The 18,943-nt window shown below is 39.5% G+C and overlaps 1 protein-coding gene across 1 annotated transcript; it reads right to left on the reverse strand.

Annotated features, from left to right (window-relative positions):
* Positions 1-20: 20 nt before the first annotated feature.
* Positions 21-13,652, reverse strand: NEK1 (NIMA related kinase 1). Its single transcript, XM_086414186.1, has 7 exons — positions 13,240-13,652; positions 9,712-9,860; positions 9,197-9,293; positions 1,378-1,475; positions 427-510; positions 243-310; positions 21-122 (listed from the first exon to the last, which is right to left on the reverse strand). Exons 2-7 carry the CDS (start codon positions 9,826-9,828, stop codon positions 23-25), a joined length of 564 nt encoding a protein of 187 aa, XP_086270312.1. The 5' UTR covers positions 9,829-9,860; positions 13,240-13,652; the 3' UTR covers positions 21-22.
* Positions 13,653-18,943: the final 5,291 nt, after the last annotated feature.

Genomic DNA, 18,943 nt, shown 5'->3' on the forward strand with positions numbered 1-18,943 from the left:
ATTATACGACATGAAATAAGTATCATTTTAAATACCTTTTATTATTATAAGGTTTATTTTCACAGATTTCAGGTGACAAGTAGTATGGGGTCCCTATGCAAGTTCGAGCCAGCTCTACAGTACTAGAACAAAAAGAGAATTATTGGAGAAACTTAAGATACTTAAAGATATTATAAATTATCACAAGTATACCACCATGAATTAAAACTTCACTGAAGACATTGTATCAAACCAAAATTTACCTATTAAGAACTCTAGCGATTCCAAAATCTCCAAGTTGTATTGTTCCATCTCTGGTTAAAAATATGTTCTGTAAAAGAGATGGAAAAAAAACAGAAATATTGTTACAGTCCAGTCTTTGCCCAAGACAATGCTGACCCAATGTCCGAATCTACTTAGAAGTTAGTAGTGACAGAAAAAACATACCTGTGATTTTATGTCTCGATGAAGAATTTTTCTATCATGTACATGTTTTAGGGCCAAACATATCTGTACAAACCAGTCCAAAATCTAGGGGGGATAAACCAGATTATTTCTTTAAAAGTTTATATTTCACATTAGTCTTTCCTTGTTCATTAAAAGAACTCAGGAATATCTGGGGAAGAGAGGATCTAAATCCTTAAAAAAAAAAGTTATAATTTTTAATTTCATCATAATTAATGTCATTTACATCAGGTAGATATTCAAATCAACAGTCACATTACATGCAGTACACACACTCCATTTAAATGTAAGAACTGCTTCTAAAGCATATTTTATAAATCAGAATTAATATGGAAAGAAATTTTCAGAGAAGAATGAAAAATGGAAATACTTTATATTTTAGGATAGTATGATGGTGAGTGACTTTTCTTTGTTGTTAAATATACCACTTTTCTACAAAAGTAAAAATCACGAGAGGGAAAAAAATCAAGCTGAACTACTGGAAGACACCTCGGACTTCTTTCTCACCCTACATTCATCACATATAAATACACACTCTGCAGCTGGCCACTTGGAAGTAAAAAAGCTGTATTTCTACCTCGCTTCTAACACCAAAAAAACAAAAAAAGAAAATCCAAGTAGATGGCACTTTTAAAAATGAAAAAATTAAAGTACAAAGTGAGGAAGAAAACAGAGGCTGATTTTCTATAATATCTTTGACTGACACAGGACTCTCAAAACATGATACCAAACCCACAAGTCACAAGAAAAGTTGCCAACATAAATTATAAAACATCTCATGAGAGCAGAAATGTGACTGCAGTGCTGGAGTATGCAGCCAAAACTCAGTCAGCACCTGTAGTTATAAAGAAACACATGTATAAAAAATAAGCTTTGAATGACTTCTCAACAACATTCGTGGATTAAGACCCAATCGCCTATATGCCAACTCACCTGGTCCTCTTGAAACAAAATGCCCTTCTGAGCATTTATTCTTTTGAACAGATCCCCTCCTTCACAGTAATCCATTACAATGTAGAGAGAGCCATTTTCTACAAAATATAAACATTACATTTCTTTTTTAAAATGTTTATTGAAAGCATAGCTATATTAAAAGTACCTAAAGGTTAACTGAACTGTGGTGTTGGAGAACACTCTTGAAAGTCCCTTAGACTACAAGGAGAATCAAACCAGTCCATCCTAAAGGAAATCAGTCCTGAATATTCATTGGAAAGACTGATGTTGAATTGAAACTCAATACTTTGGCCACCTGATGTGAAGAACTGACTCATTAGAAAAGATCCTGACCCTGATGCTGAGAAAGACTGAAGGTGGGAGGAGAAGGGGATGACAGAGGATGAGACGGCTGGATGGCATCACCAAGTCAACGGACATGAGTTTGAGCAAGCTCCGGGAGTTGGTGAAGGACAGAGAAGCCTGGTGTGCTGCGGTCCATGGGGTCACAAAGAGTCAGACACGACTGAGCAACTGAACTGAAAGGTTTAATAGAAAGCAGCAATTAATTAAATGCGTTCCACTAAACTAAAAACAGAGACACAGAAGAAATGCAAAAGGCAAAGTATGTATACTGGTTGTATAGACTGTGTGATAACTTGAGTTAACAGGCAACTCCATCATTAATGATTTTTCTACCAAGAATACACCAATCCAGTGGAGATCACTGGATGTCCACACTGACATAAACATATCTGGAATATGTACAAAATGCAGAGAGATATATATGATTTCACTTAATAGATATAACTTCTTAAACATCATCTTAAAAAAACAGATTTTTCCACGCATTTGTCAGAAATAGGTAATCTTGGTTTCCAGTTGACAATTACTTTTCACCTTTGTTTCATGCACTTAATTAAATGTCAAATAAACACAGTAACAGATGCTATGACTCAAACGAAAGACAGTCTCTACGCCCAGGGAACTCTCTTTTTCTACCTCTGTGAACAATATAAAGATGGGGCACTTCCCTAATCACCTTTATGCTTTAGTCCACAGAAAAAAAGACATCCATGACCCTTCCAGGGGTAGACAGGACAAGAAGGACACCTCTCATCCTTCTCCCCTCTTTCATTCTTCCACAGGAATAGGACTACAGGACCTTTTCCCCAGCAGGAGGAGCGGCCAGGGTCACTTGTCACAGCTCAAGGTCAGCCCTCTTGGAGCTCACTTCTCCTGCTGCCTCAGGCTCATAGCCTTACTCTCGGCAGGCTTGGGTGCTGGTCTTTTTACTTTCCATGCCCACATTCTTCCTGGATACACTGCTTCTAATGTGCCAAGGGCTGGGAACCTACACGAAGGAGCTAATTAAGCTGTATAACTGTTTACAATTGATATGAAAAGATCATCCAAATACACATATGAGAAGTCAGTATGTGGAAAAAAATGCAGAAAACCTTATAATCAACTGCTTATAAAAAATATGTATAGAATGTCACCATTTACACAGCATGAGAAACATACATAAAAAATTAAGCATAGTGTGCTATGACTTACATATGCTTAACATTGCTTAGAGTACGTGTGGAAGGAAACTCAAGACAGTAGTAACAATGGGTACCACCAAGAGGTAGAAACAGGTAACTTAAAGAGAAGTAGAAGGCAGACTTTTTACTGTTATGTAACCTTTGAATTCTGTACATTATGCATTTATCAAAAATTAAAACTATTACAAGATTAAAAAAAAAAAGATGTATCTGTGTGTGACAGACACAGACAGAGAGACACAGAGACAGAGATGACAGGTTAAAGAGGACCTGAGAAAGGAATGGAGAAGCAATCCTGAAGGAAAATACCTGAGTTCTGTAATATTTTCTGTTGCTTAAACATTTACTATTTATTTTGGGATAAATACTAGTTAAACCTAAGGTTAACAGAGAAGTCTTTTCTCCATGAGGGAAATACTAGTCTGTTTTGTACTCCATCATTCAAACATCTGGGTACCAACTATTAATATGTGGCAGGCACTTTGAGTGAGATGCCAGGGATACAGAAATATAAAACACAACCCCTGTCACCAAGGGACTCACACAGCACTGAAGAGACACCCTCCAAACCCCCCCGCCCCCAAAGAATGAACACCTACAAACTGCCTGAAATTGAGGCAAAAAGACTGTTAAGCAAGTGACAAAGCCTTGATGCCTATTAGAAAACAACCAGGAGTTTAACAGAGAACAGGAAGCTTGACCCCTCAGTGAGCACACCTGCAGGAAGGCTAACCTCAAAATTCTAATACTTTTCTCCCTTCATTGCCCCTCACTTGAGAAGCTGAAAATAACCCCAGATCCCCTAACTCCCAGTCTTCCCTAGTACTGAAGTAGTCAGTGACCCTATTTTGCCCACTATGATCTAAGAGGAAATCTGAACAAGCGCTTGTGAGAAACCTGGCTTGACTGGTCCCAGGAACAGACTGCTCTCAGTCCGTTTCTTTAGCATCTTCTGGATGCAGGCGCCGCCTGGAGCTGCAAAGTGTCATCTCAGGACAAGGCTCAGCATTAGGCCTAAAAACGTGTGTATTAAGGATGCCAGAGTAGAAATCAGACAGAGTCTAACCTGTCATATACTCTCTATATGCAGGACTGCCCATCTGTTAGATTTCCTGTTAGGTGAGATCATTAAATATCTTTCTCACTTAACCCAATATTGGCCAGATTTTCTATTATTATTACCCACAGCAAAAAGCAATCCAAATTTAGCCTGAAAGAAAAGGGTTCTTTAAGGAACTAGAGAAGTTGGATTTTGACAGCACCAATGGGGAACAAGTTGAATGCCAACACACAGCTCCATATATGAGGCTTTTTCATTAAAGATACAGGATAAAAAGCAAAGACTGTAGGAAAACAAAGACAAAAATATGAAACCAATTAGAAGATGATAGCTGCAGACAACTAAAGATAGATAGCAATACATGATTCACAGAGTAAACAAACATGTGTAACACAGATACCCAAATATACAGTGACACAAGACTTTCTCAATGATAGCATCAATTTTTAAAATTTATAAATGTTAGGAATATAGACCAAAAGTATCTATTTATCATATTTAATATTAAAATTTAATTATAAATTTATACACTTGGAAATACTTTCAGCCCACTCTCCAATTTTACAAAAAATTTTATCCAAAATTTTCACATTTCTCATCAATATCAATGTCTTTATTGATTCACCTATGTTTTCCCAATACACATGATCTTCATTAACTTTTAACTGAAAAAGAGCACTTTTAAAATGTTTCTGTTGTCAGCAGAATTTTTTCTGTGTCCTAATCCCCATACGCAAAATACTGGGACTTCAAAAATTCATCCTAAAGAATTCATATGCATTATTGTTACAACATAATCATACTGCCATTTGAGTGATTTTAGAAGACTTATAACAGTATCTGATATCTGCAATTATGACACCAATATTAATTTCTTTGATGTCTCTTTTAAAAACTGATTCTGCTGAGGTCCTCTGCTGCTGCTGCTGCTAAGTCGCTTCAGTTGTGTCCGACTCTGTGCGACCCCATAGATGGCAGCCCACCAGGCTCCCCCAACCCTGGGATTCTCCAGGCAAGAACACTAGAGTAGGTTGCCATTTTCTTCTTCAATGCATGAAAGTGAAAAGTGAAAGTGAAGTCGCTCAGTTGTGTCTGACTCTTAGCGACCCCATGGACTGCAGCCTATCAGGCTCCTCCATCCATGGGATTTTCCAGGCAAGAGTACTGGAGTGGGGTGCCATTGCCTTCTCCGGAGGTCCTCTATAAGCACTCAAAATTAACTCAGTTTAGTCTTCTTCCCCAAAAACATTTTGCTATGTAACGTTCTTTAAAAAATTTGAGAGCACATCTTGTAACACGAGAGACTTTACAAGAAAGAATTCATTTGTAATATGACAAATTTTGGAATGTCCTTCCTCATTTTAAGGTATAAACGGATTTTTTTTTAAAAAATAGTGAGATGAAAACTTTCCTGAAACAAAGGAAAACCACAATCTGCAGGCAGAAAGGGTTCAAAATGTTCCAAGGAAAATGAATCAGAAGTATTAATACTAAGTCATATTCTGCTGAATTTAATTCTGAAGAAAGAATTCTTTGAGAATCAAGAAAAGATAAAGCAAATTATCTTCAAGAAGAAGAGAAGCTTTATGCCGAAGTCAAACTTTTCTATAGAAACATTCAATACCAGAAGACATAATGTGCTTGTGAGGAGGAAAGTATCATTAAAGATACCTATCATGTATAAAAACAAGAGTTAGACACTCTAAGAAATGCAAATAGTAACTGCTTTGAGGGAATACATCATCCATTTGCTCATCATGAAAAAAAACTGATGAAATCCCGACAAGTAGGAGATAAATATCTCTGAAAAGGGGTAACTAAGGTATAAAAGAATTAACAATAAGAATTCACTCTGTCTAAACATAGAATCAAGGCCAAAACAGTCTAAGAATTAAAATTTCAGAACAAAAGATTGTTAGAGATTATGATTTTATTTCAAAATGCTCAAACTACCGCACAATTGCACTCATCTCACACGCTCGTAAAGCTCAAAATTCTCCAAGCCAGGTTTCAACAATATGTGAACCGTGAACTTTCAGATGTTCAAGCTGGATTTAGAAAAGGCAGGGGAACCAGAGATCAAATTGCCAACATCCTCTGGATCATTGAAAAAGCAAGAGAGTTCCAGAAAAATATCTACTTCTGCTTTACTGACTATGCCAAAGCCTTTGACTGTGTGGATCACCACAAACTGTGGAAAATTCTTAGAGATGGGAATACCAGACCACTGGACCTGCCTCCTAAGAAATCTGCATGCAGGTCAAGAAGCAAGAGTTAGAGCTGGACATGAACAACAGACTGGTTCCAAATAGGAAAAGGAGTACGTCAAGGCTGTATATTGTCACCCTGCTTATTTAACTTACATGCAGAGTACCTTATGAGAAATGCCGGGCTGGATGAAGCACAAGTTGGAATCAAGATTGCCGGGAGAAATATCAATAACCTCAGATATGCAGATGATACTACCCTTATGGCAGAAAGCAAAGAAGAACTAAAGAGCTTCTTGATGAAAGTGAAAGAGGAAGAGTGAAAAAGTTGGCTTAAAACTCAATATTCAGAAAACTAGGATCTTGGTATCTGGTTCCATCACTTCATGGCAAATAAATGGGGAAACAGTAGAAACAGTGACAGACTTTATTTTGGGGGACTCCAAAATCACTGCAAATGGTGACTGTAGCCATGAAATTAAAAGATTCTTGCTCCTTGGAAGAAAAGTTATAACCAAGCTAGACAGCATATTAAAAAGCACAGACATTACTTTGTCAACAAAGGCATGACTAGTCAAAGCTATGGTTTTTCCAGTGCTCATGTATGGATGTGAGAGTTGGACTATAAAGAAAGCTAAGTGCCGAAGAGTTGATGCTTTTGAACTGTGGTGTTGGAGAAGACTCTTCAGAGTCCTTTCGACTGCAAGGAGATCCAACTAGTTCATCCTAAAGGAACTCAGTCCTGAATATTCATTGGAAGGACTGATGTTGAAGCTGAAACTCCAATACTTTGGCTACCTGATGTGAAGAACTGACTCATCTGAAAAAGACCCTGATGCTGGGAAAGATTGAAGGTGGGAGGAGATGGGATGACAGAGAATGAGATGGTTGGATGGCATCACTGACTCAATGGACATGAGTCTGAGTAAACTCCAGGAGTTGGTGATGGACAGGGAGGCCTGGCATGCTGCAGTCCATGGGGTCGCAAAGAGTCGGACACAACTGAGTAACTGAACTGATGTGATGATTTTTACTCTGTCAAGATGAACAAAAATCAGTGGGGAAGAACTCCAAAGATAGTAATTTCCTCATCTTTCATAACAGCCATTCAAAACAACATCAGAATTCTACTTTTTTAAACAACTTGCTCATTTTTTAAACAACTTGCTCAAGGTTTAAAATGTTCATTTTTTTTTTTTTTTTTTACCATTTTAGAGAAAAATGAAAAATTTGTTGTTTCAGGGCTCCCACAAGGTCTGTAAGAAATCAAAGAGGCCCATGATAAAATGAGAAGATGGTTCAGATGAGGTAGAAAAAAGGAACTGTGACCAAATGAATAGACTCACCAGATAAAATTACATCTTATAAATTTGATAAGCCAAGGCTGGAGATTCTGTGAGACACAGGAACTCTCACTCCTTGTAGTCTAGCAATTCCATTCCTAAAATACAGCCACAGGACAGATACCTAGACAAGAATGTCCAGTATAATTCTGCCTGTGACAGTAAAACTCTAAACACAACCTAAGTATTCATAACAGGAAATGGGCTAAACAAATTGTGACACAGCCATAAAGTGCACACAATGAGAAATGCTGCAATGTTACAAGAAAGTTGTAAAGAATGGGCACAACAATACACAGTGACATGGGAAAACGCCCACGAGATATTAAGTGAAAAGAACTAGAAGCAGACATACATACATATGATCCCACCTGTTGCTTTTTTTTTTTTTATTCCACCTGTTCTTAAACATCAAAAGCTACATACTTGTTTGTTCCACAAAGGCACAGAAAACACAGTAAGGAATCAACATGGGATTATTTTCAAAGCTTATCCTTAAGGAATGAGAATGAGCAGAGTGGAAGGAACACGGAGCTTGGGGTCCATGCACGTGTCTACTCCTGAATACACTTCCCATGAGCATTTACTCCTTTAAAGCTAAATGGCGGTAGTAATATAACCTTATTTAAAGGCTGTGCCATCCCTTCTGAACCATTCAGATGTTTCTAAGTAAAACGTCTGAGAGAATATTTGTTGACATACATTTAAACCTTTTCTCTTGAAATACTAAGATCCTGGTGATGAAAGCAAAAAGAAACTAAAAGGTAGATACTAGGGGAAAGATAAAGGAAATTCAAGGCCCTGGGAAGGAAGAGATGGTTAACATTGTACTCTTTACCATGAGCTATAAAGCCTTACTTCACTGTCATCATAAAATAAACTGAGTACTTTATGACATAAGGTGTTAACTGATTCATGTATTTTTTAAAGTATATTCTACTTTAGTAGATAACTTTATTTGGGAACAAGGATACTCTAATTCAGATGCTGAAACTTGTATGTAATAAGAGCCTGAAATGGTCATTTAAACTATCTTCTACTTTCAATCTAGACTATTTTTTTATTTTGCAACTGACAGAAATTTCTGACAATAATGGGAATGAATAAACCACCGTGACCTCCCTTTAGAGAAGCTTTGTCTTACCTTAGTTCCTGCATTACCAAATATAATGGTAGATATTTCCAAAATGGCAATATTTTATAGTATTTTAAGAACCTGAGAATACTTTATATATAATACACATATATATTATATACAAGGTGTATTTAATACAGTATCTCAATATTATAATAATGATGTATACAGGAGAACACTAACAAGCGGGGTACTTTCTAAAATGACAACATTTTCTCAGTGGCAGTGGTGGCAGCACTTAAAGGGAGTTTAGTTTTAAAAGGTGAAGATGACTGTTCCTGCTGTGTCTAAATTTCTGTACTTACCACACTGCCTCTTTACAAGCAACCTCAGTGATGTGACTCAGTACTAAGCTACAAAGGGACAGGGTGGCATTAGTACTATCGGAGAAGAAGGCTGACACTCATATGCATGTGTATTCAAGCAGAAATAATATACTTTTCTTTCTGAGAATAATTCACAAAAAGATCCTTAAAAGGAAAGTAGGCAGCAGTCGTCACAAGGCTTAGGAGTCTGTATCTGACCTTCAAATGATTCTCTATACTGGACAATGTTTGGATGCCGCATGTTTGCTAGCACTGCAACTTCTCTCCTTGATTCTTCCCTCTCTTTATTGGACATCTGAAATAGAAGGGGAAAAATAGTAAATTAAGTAAATAAATGATACAAAAGTCCAACCGAAAGAGAGTGGTTAAAAATAATGTTACCATAAATCACACCCCAAGTAATAAAATATAGCCAGAAGTTAAAAAGAATGAGTTGAATGCACAAAAAGATACATTTTAAGATGTTCAAATCAGATTAAGTTACAGAGCAGTACATGATGTATCTTTTTTAAACACATAAACACCAGCACATGTCACAGAAAAAAGTCTAAAAGGGTTCATAGACTCTTCTGAAGTGAGTGTTTTTCTCTGCAACTACAACAGTCTCTCTTTATGTCATATGTTGCCATACTTTTTTTTTTTTTTGTCTCTAATAATGAATCTGTTTGTAACCAGACTTCTGCTTGGATAACCAAACAAAAAAATACACTTACCCTTGAGATATTAATTTCTTTGATGACATATTGTCTGCCATCTTCTGTAGATCTGACAAGAATGGCTTTTCCGAATGAACCTTCTCCAATCTTCTGTACTCTAATGTATTTCTCCATGGTTCTTTTTCTAAGGCATCTTAACAGATATGCTAGACATACAAAATAAAAATAGTATCAGTTAATACTCCAGTACTTTGGCCACCTCATGCGAAGAGTTGACTCACTGGAAAAGACTCTGATGCTGGGAGGGATTGGGGGCAGGAGGAGAAGGGGACAAAAGAGGATGAGATGGCTGGATGGCATCACTGACTCGATGGACGTGAGTCTGAGTGAACTCCAGGAGTTGGTGATGGATAGGGAGGCCTGGCATGCTGCGATTCATGGGGTCGCAAAGAGTCGGACACGACTGAGCGACTGAACTGAACTGAATTGATCTGAATAGAGATAAACCATGACATCTATAACAATTATAATGTTTAATTCAAATTCTAATGCCTCAGTGACTATTTTTCTTTAAAAATATATATATATAAAATCTACTTGAAGTTAAATAAACCTTACCTCACTTTTACTCATGCAATGTAGGAATAGCTAAAAGGATAAAACTTGTGATATTTAAATTCTATAAGAATACTTTGAAAAGTCAAATACTACATAGACTTGTCACATATGGAGAAAGAAGCTGACTTTTTCCTACAGTAATTATTGTCAGGATTACTTTACTCCCTGCAATAAGAATATAAGTTTAATAAGACTACTTCCTAAACTTATTTGTCTAATCCCCTCTCATTAGACATTTGTTTCCAGTGTTTGCTCTTATAAAAGAACTTCAGATTAAATTTCTGCAACAGAACAAAGCCTGAATATAAAACAACAGCCTTAGGCGCTAAGGAGAAAGCGGTCAAAGTTTAGGGCTGCAAAAATCCTGAGGAGGAGGAAAAAGAACAGAACTAGTCCAAAAATGTGCATGTAAATGCCTCTCCTGTTAGACAGCCCACTCCTAAGCTATGCAACACAAGGCAAGACCAAAACAGATTAGTCCTCACAAATGACTCAAAAATGGAGTTATCAGCAGGAGACTTCAAATAACCTTGATTAATATGTTCAAGAAAATAAGAGGGAACAATGGATAAGTGATTTTTTTTAAAAAAGGAGAATTTCAATGAAGACCTGAAATGTATCTTTACTAAATGAACTCCTAAAAGTAAAATATAAAATATCAGGAATTAAGAACTCATTGCATGGGTGTTACAGCCATTACAGCCAGCAGGATTAAGTAATCTGGAAAACAAACCATCAAAAAATATTGAGGACAGAAAAAATACAGAAGAAACAAAAAGACATGGAAGGAAAAGAAGATTCAATATCAGAAAGATTTTAATTCTTAATCTTTAAATTTAATGCTTCCCTAATATAAACATAAGCTCTGGGTGTGAGGGTGATCAGACAAGCTGATTTTTAAAGTTAACATGAAAAAAAGAGCAAGAATAGCCATAGAAAACTTAAGGGCTCCCCTCATGACTCAGTCAAGAATCTGACTGCAATGCAGGAGACCCAGGTTTGATTCCTGGGTCAGGAAGTTCCTCCGGAGAAGGAAATGGCTACGGACTCTAGTATTCTTGCCTGGAGAATCCCATGGACAGAGGAGCCTGGCAGGCTACAGTCCATGGGGTCAAAAGAGCTGGACATGACTTAGCTACTAAACCACCACCACCACAGCCATGGAAATACTGAAAAAAAAAAAAAAAAAGAACAATGAAGGAAGACTTGTTTACCTGATATCAAGAGACATTAGAAAGCTAATTATGAAAGAGGCAAATCACAGGGAGTCTAGAAATACATTAAAAAAAATTTTTTTTTAATTTGGTGGATGACCATGGTTACATTTTAAATCTGAAAGCAAAAGATGGATTTTGAAACAAACAGTATTTTAAAAACTAGGGAACCATGTGGCAAAAAAAAAAAAATTAAATCCATTTTCTTCACTTTATACCAACACAAACTTCAGATGATAAAAGTTAAATGTCCCTCAAATTTTTCTATATGACATCACTCTTTTTAAGTATGTCAACTATGTTCCAGAAAAAGCAGTCTGTTAGTTAAGTTAGACATCTTTCCTCACATGTTACAAGAACATCTTTAAGTCATGAATGTTTAATAAAATGATGTGCACCAAATGTGAAAAATGTTAACAGTATATGATGAAAAACTGTATCCTCAATAATATGGAACTTGAATCAAGCCTTTTCAGCTGCTTCAGCTATTTGACGGACAAGCAAGTTGTCCTAAAGGGAAACACTGGTGAAGAAATGTCAACAGCTTTCAAGAACTTACGGTACTAACTGCAACTATGATCCACACATATAGTTCTCCCAAAATAATAAATCCCATTTTAGACTGAAGGAGAAGGTCAATTTAACTCCTCAATGAGGAAAGGCCCTGTCTCATTTCTCATAATTCAAAAAAGCTGAAGACAAAAATGGGATTCCTACTAGAGCTGGTTCAAAATAATCTCCTTCTCTGAAGTCTAGTCCTCTCTGTAAGACTATTCAGACAATAAACAGTTTCCCTAGTGGAAAGTATGAACATGTAAATGGTTTATATTCATGAGATGATGCCATGTCCACGGGATTACAGTTAAGATTTACCTGGAACACAGTATCAATGCATTATGAAAATGACCTCAAAAGAACTCCCCTGGCCAAGTTCCATAACCTTTACGAAACTCCCAATTGGTGACTCTTAATGTACAAAAACCTATTTTTCCACAAAATAGGCTCCTTATCTCTCACCAAAGGAAAAAAAAAAAGTGCACAATCTTGAAACAGATCTGTGGATCCTCTAATTTCAGACAAATCTAAAACAGAAACAAAGAACTACTCTCTCCACATATGGCTTCCCTCCATGGTCTCTATAATACTGCTGCATCATAAGAAAAGCCCATTGCTGGCAGAGATTGCCAATTATTTTTAATCCTTCAAGGTATCTCCGATGTAATTTACCATGGCAAGAACAACAAAAAAAATCTCTATGTTTTGGGGCGGATCTTACAATAGAGAATAAAAATTAGGCCTATATATTTTTTTTTAAAAGCCTTATGAACTCTAAAAGTATTAGAACTTTCAATGCCATACATGTAGACTGTTTGAAACTACGGGAAGTGGAATGTAAGATTACGAGCTAACCAGTTAACTGCTACTCGTTTTCTAATTAAACCGTGTATGCAATTTAAGACTGGAGACAAGAGATAAGCAACGTAAATGACTTGCTATCGATAACAACACTTATAATATTACTTTAATTTCATGCTCACTATCGCTTTTCTTTTTTATATCGCCTATTAATAACGTCCAAGGATTGCTTAGTAATGCTGTTCCTTAGAGAATTATCATCTCAGTGAGATGAGGCTATTTCCGTGCACCTCAGGGCAGGAGTCCGCAGCCTCCCCAGAAGGAAGTCAGGGCGAGGTCTCCCGCAAGAGAACAACCTCTCAGTTCTGCACGTCACGCCTCCCAGAGCGCCGCTCACCTCAGGACTCAGGCCGTGGGCACCTTCCGGGCCGCCGCCTCCCCCAGGGCTCAGCGAGGCAGAGCCGACCTTCCGCGGTCCAGAAAGCGCATCGGGCCGCAGCCTGCGCCGCCCGGGCCAACGCCCCGGGACACGACTCCGCGTCTCCGGACCGAACCAACCGGTTTCCGAGCCCCTGGCAACGGCGGCAGGGGGAGTGCCCCGGGCGCCGCCCCCAACTTCTCAGCGGCGGCTGCCAGCGGCCTTGTGGGGCGGGCGCATTGGGTCTGGGGGCTCCTTGACGGTTCGTGCCCCCGCCTCGCCACGCGGACACCTGATACTCGGGCGACGTGGAGAAGCGCTTAGAAGTCCCGCCTCAGGACTCCTCACAGGACGCCCCAATACCTCACAGGAGGCAGAGCAGCGGGCGGGGCGCCTCGGCGCGGGCATGTGACGTCAGCGCGCGGACGCGGGCGCTGAGCGGAGGCGGCCGGGAAGGACCTCGGGGGCGGGGCCAGGGCGGGGCCAGGGCGGGGCCAGGGCGGGGCCAAGGCGGGGCCAAGGCGGGGCCAAGGCGGGGCCGGGCTCCGGAGGTGTGGGCGCTGCAGGTGCCGCAGGCTGCGGGAGGAGGGGAGGGAGGCGCAGAGGGACAGGAGCGTCCTCATTCACAGGAGTGAGGCCAGGCGGCAACGGGACCGCTACGCAAGGTGATGTGGAGTAAAGCCTGTTATCGTCCCACACATATGCAAGGGAAAAGGGACTTATTTAGCTTTGTTAGAGATGTCACATTTTTAATAATTATTTGGCTGTTTTGAGTATTTCTTGCTGCATGGGCTTTTCTGAGAGAGAGAGCGGGGGCTACTCTCCAGGTGCAGTGTGCAGCCTTCTCATTGCGGGGGTTTCTCTTGCTGGGGAGGACGAGCTTTAGTAGTTGTGACACAGGGCCCAGTTACTCCGTGGCTTGTTGGATCCGTTCCTCACCAAGGACCTATCTCCTGCACTGGTAGGCGGATTCTTTACCATTAAACCACCAAGGAAGCCCAGGGATGCCACATTTTGAAAACTGATTTTGCTTTAAAAAGCAAGACAAGTGAAATAAATCAAAGACATATACTGTAATGATGTCACATGTGGAATCTAGAAAATAATGTAAACTAGATAATATAAAAGAAAGGAAACTGATGAAAACAAACTATTCATACTAGTTATCAGTGGGGAGAGAAGTGGGGCACGAGAGGGATATGGGATTAAGATGTACAACTACTATGTATACAATAAATAGTAAAAGATACATATTATACAGCACAGGGAAACATAGATATTGTTGGTTAAAACTATAACCGAAATGTAACCTGTAAAAAATTTTAATCAATATGTTGTACACCTGAAACATATGTAATATTGTACACTGGCTGTACCTCAATAAATAAATAGAATGTTTTTAAAAAGCAAGACTAATCCTACTATATTTTGGATGATTAAAGCAAAAGAGTATTTTTAAGTCTTGAATTTTTAATATAACATGGTTTAAAGAGAAAATTAAGAAACAAAGAAAAAACAAATAAGTATAACGTGCTTTTCCACACCTTTACATCTGCTGAGTGTATGTGTTTCTTACTGGTACACTGAAAGGTTCAGTGGTCTAAGTACCCTCCTCCATTGCAGGAGTTTCAAAGATGGAGACAGATTTTTCTGTAATAAGGGATCAGGTTTGGTGTAGTCCTGAATAGCCCTTTGGCTAACTTGCCTTTCTGAGAGTAGCCCAGGATACTGGAGAATCCAAACTTGAAGCTGAAGGAGGATGGTGGTGTGGCTGTCTTAATTCCTCTCCAGGTTGTACCTTTCATACGTGCTGTGTGTAGCTGGCAGAGACACCACAGATTTTGCCAGAGACCTCACATGTAAATGATTCATATATTTGCTTCCAAGAAATCAGTTTTCTTCCCCTCATGTCCTCCACAGCACACCAAAGTCTAAGCCTCTCTGGGTTCTCCTTCAGTGTGATTGAGCCCTGCTTGTATTAAAGAAGCACTCTATTGCTAGCATGGAAATTGAACGTTTTTTGGCTTCTTTGCCAGAAGATGGCACTGCAAGTCATCCAACCTGGCAAGCTAGGCAAGTCACCATTGGTCTATCTCCTCTCTTCCATCTCCATGTGAAACACTTGTTTTCCTCATTTCTGAACTTTTCAGCTAACCTCCTGTGACCCCTCCCACCCCCAGTCAGTAGGAATTTTGGTGTCTGAATGCACAGTGACTCTGGCTCTACCCACATCCCTTTGTTCAGCAAACAATATGAAAACATTGCCAATTACTAACATAAGTAAATTCATTTTGTCGTTTTCATAAAGAATGCTTAGTCAGCTCCTTCTTTAGACTTCTGTCATAAACTATTGGTGAGAACATAAACTGCTAGAGTCTTTGCAGAAGGCATGCTAGCTATAGGCATACCCTAGACAGCAAGTTCACTTCTAAGACAAAGCAACCATTGTTTATAACCAGAAAAACTAAGAGGAATGTAGATGTCTAACAGTATGAAATTGACAATACATTACAATGAAGTCAAACAAAGGAGTATTCTGAAAATATTAAAAGAGTGACTGAGAATTTTTTGACACAGAAAGTTGCCCTTGATGTTGTTGTTATTCAGTCACTAAGTCCAACTCTACAATCCCACGGACTGTGGTATGCCATACTCCTCTGTCCTCCACTATCTCCTGGAGTTTGCTCAAATTCACATGCACTGAGTCGGTGATGCCATCCAACCATCTCATCCTCTGCCGCCCGCTTCTCCTTTTGTCATCAATCTTTCCCAGCGTCAGGGTCTTTTCCAATAATCTGGCTCTTCATAGGGGCTTCCCAGGTGGTGCTAGTGGTAAAGGACCCGCCTGCCAATGCAGAAGGCATAAGAGACACGGGTTCAATCCCTGGGTGGGGAAGATCCCCTGGAGGAGGGCAGAGCAACCCACTCCAGTATTCTTGCCTGGAGAATCCCATGGACAGAGGGTCCTGGTGGACTATAGTCCATGGGGTCACAAAGAGTCGGACACGACTGAAGCAACGTAGCACACACTCAGGCATGGCTCTTCATATCAGGTGACCAAAGTATTGGAGCTTCAGCTTCAACATCAGTCCTTCTAATGAATATTCAGGGTTGATTTCCTTTAGGGTTGACTGGTTTGATCTCCTCGCAGTCCAAGGAACTCTCAAGAGTCTTCTCCAGCACTACAATTTGAAAGCATCAATTCTTGGTGCTCAGCCTTCTTTGTGGTCCAGCTATCACATGCGTATATGACTACTGGTAAAACCACAGCTTTGACTGTATGGACCTTTGTCAGCAAAGTGATGTCTCTGCTTTTTAATATGCTGTCTAGGAGCAAGCATCTTTTAATCTCATTGCTGTCGTCACCATCCACAGTGATTTTAAAGACCAGTTTTTGTTTCCACTTCTTCCCCTGTTATTTGCCCTTGATGTATTGTTGAGTAAATAAAGCAGTTTAGTCTTTACAATGATGGGATGAAGATCAGGCTCTCGCGGCACAGAAAGCTGAACTCGAACTCCGGAGGCACAGAAAGGCAGGAGTTTGCAGCAAAGGAGGCTTTATTGGAGGACTGACTCCAAGCAAGCGGGTGGAGACCAGCCTTAGAGCCACGCCCCCTTGCTGTCTGAGTTCGGTTTTTTAAACGGGAAGGACAAAGACGCTGGGGTCAACCATTGTCTTGTGACATTTCTTAATCGTGGTTTCAGGAGTCAAGACGTCTCTGGTTTATCATTTTCTAGCCAGGTGGTCCATGGCTAGGGGGTCTGTGAGCTCATCTTTCCCTGGAGCAAGCACCTGAGTTGTAGTTAAAGATGGTGTCTATAATAGCAGTGTTAGTGCTTGAACTTCCCTTGTGGCTCAGCTGGTAAAGAATCCGCCTGCAATGTGGGAGACCTGAATTCGATCCCTGGTTTGGGAAGATCCCTTGGAAAAAGGAAAGGCCACCCACTCCAGTATTCTGGTCTGGAGAATTCCTTGGGCTGTATAGTCCATGGGGGTGGCAAAGAGTCAGACATGACTGAGTGACTCTCACTAGTATTTGAACGATGTTCTCAACAGCAGTTTGAGTCATCTGGCTGATGAGTGTTTGGTGGGCACGGAACTGAGGTCAGAGGAGACAAGAAGGGGGATAAAATTTGGGGTAGAGAGATAAATCATAAACTTGGTTAAGGGAACTCGGTTTTAGGGGGACTTGTTTTCATAACCTGAGTTAGAAGGATTATCTGATTATTTCCCTTTCTGATTTACATACCTCTGTAATTTTTATTTCTTTGACAACGAGAATGTGTCTGAGTTTCTTTGATTCTTTTTATTTAAAATTTTTATTGGTTTTTTTTCTTTCAAACAACCAAAAAGTCTTTGTTCTCTGCAACAACCTCTAGACATAAACATGCAAGGTAAAGTCCACATGCAGTCTGTTTCCAGAACTCCCCAGAACAATGAAAATTGTTAATTTTCATGCATATAATCTACATTTTTCTCTAAATTCATGAAAACATAAATGAACTCATGTGCATATATATTAGTTTTGTTTTTTTTTTTCCGGGGTACAGTGATGAAGAGGGTCAGCAGAAAAAGCTGTCTGCTCCATGAAGGTGGATGCCAAGCATGCGACATTCATTTCAGTTTAGTCTCACTTTTTCTTTTTTTTTTTTTCCTTCTTTTTTTTTTTAATTAATTTTATTTTATTTTTAAACCTTACATAATTGTATTAGTTTTGCCAAATATCAAAATGATTAGTTTTAATCTTTTAACAAACGAGATTATAGTATAAACATTATTTTGCAACCTGAATTTTTTTTTTTTTTTGTAACCTGAACTTTTTAACAGTACATCATGGACATTTCTGCAGAGATCAACTAATTCTTGTTTATGGTATCAATACTCCATGAGATGGATGTACTGAAATCTATTTAATTAGATCCCACTCAACAGACTTAGAGATGGTTTCCAGTGGCACTGTTCTTTATCTTCATAGACTCTGAAAAGTGAGCTTGCTGGGTCAAAAAGTATGCTTTAAAAAAAAAAAACCTCACTTTAATAGGTACTCCTGTGCTTTGGTCATATTTCTCTGTGCAACAAGCCACCCTAAAGCTTAGTGGCCAAAGGCTCAACAGTGATTTCTTTTTTCTCACAATTCTGAGGCCAGGAAGTCAAACAGGGTTCTTGTGGGTGGTGCTTTTGCTCTTTGTGGTTCCAGCTAGAACCACTCACTCAGTTTCCTGCAACTGCAGACCGTGCTGCCTGGCAGCTCTGCTGCTCCCCTATGTGGGGCGCAGGACACACACAGCCCTGCAGTCTCAGGAGAGCCACACCCCTTTCAGAACAGCTGCCCTCACAGTAAGGGAGAAGTAAACCGTGTGCTCAGTCGTGTCCCACTCTATGCACACCATGGACTGTATCCCGCCAGGCTCCTCTGTCCATGGCATTCTCCAGGAAAGAATACTGGAGTGGGTTGCCATGTCCTCCTCCAGGGGATTTCCCAACCAGAGATTGAACCCATGTCTCTTGCTTTGACAGGCAGATTCTTTACCACTGAACCACCAGAGAAGCCCATAAGTTAGAAATAGACTCTGCCAGTCCTTTTAAAGGTGAGGCCAGGAAAGGGCGAGGTGTCACTTCTGCACATTCCTGGTGAAAAGGAGGCTCAAGGCCAGTCACAATTTATAAGAAGGCAGGGAGTCA

The sequence above is a fragment of the Bos grunniens genome, chromosome 8, assembly GCF_055505025.1.
Source record: "Bos grunniens cultivar Pamir isolate PY7600 chromosome 8, Bosgru_T2T1.0, whole genome shotgun sequence".
Taxonomy (NCBI): Eukaryota; Metazoa; Chordata; class Mammalia; order Artiodactyla; family Bovidae; genus Bos; species Bos grunniens.

Bases quoted from the DNA above. Each gene is read 5' to 3' on its own strand.
- NEK1 (XM_086414186.1), bottom strand. From the start codon at position 9,828: ATGGAGAAATACATTAGAGTACAGAAGATTGGAGAAGGTTCATTCGGA. The intron at 9,294-9,711 runs GTAAGTGTATTT...CTTCTATTTCAG, and splicing joins AAGAAATTAATATCTCAAGG to ATGTCCAATAAAGAGAGGGA. The intron at 511-1,377 runs GTGAGTTGGCAT...TATCCCCCCTAG, and splicing joins TTTTGTTTCAAGAGGACCAG to ATTTTGGACTGGTTTGTACA.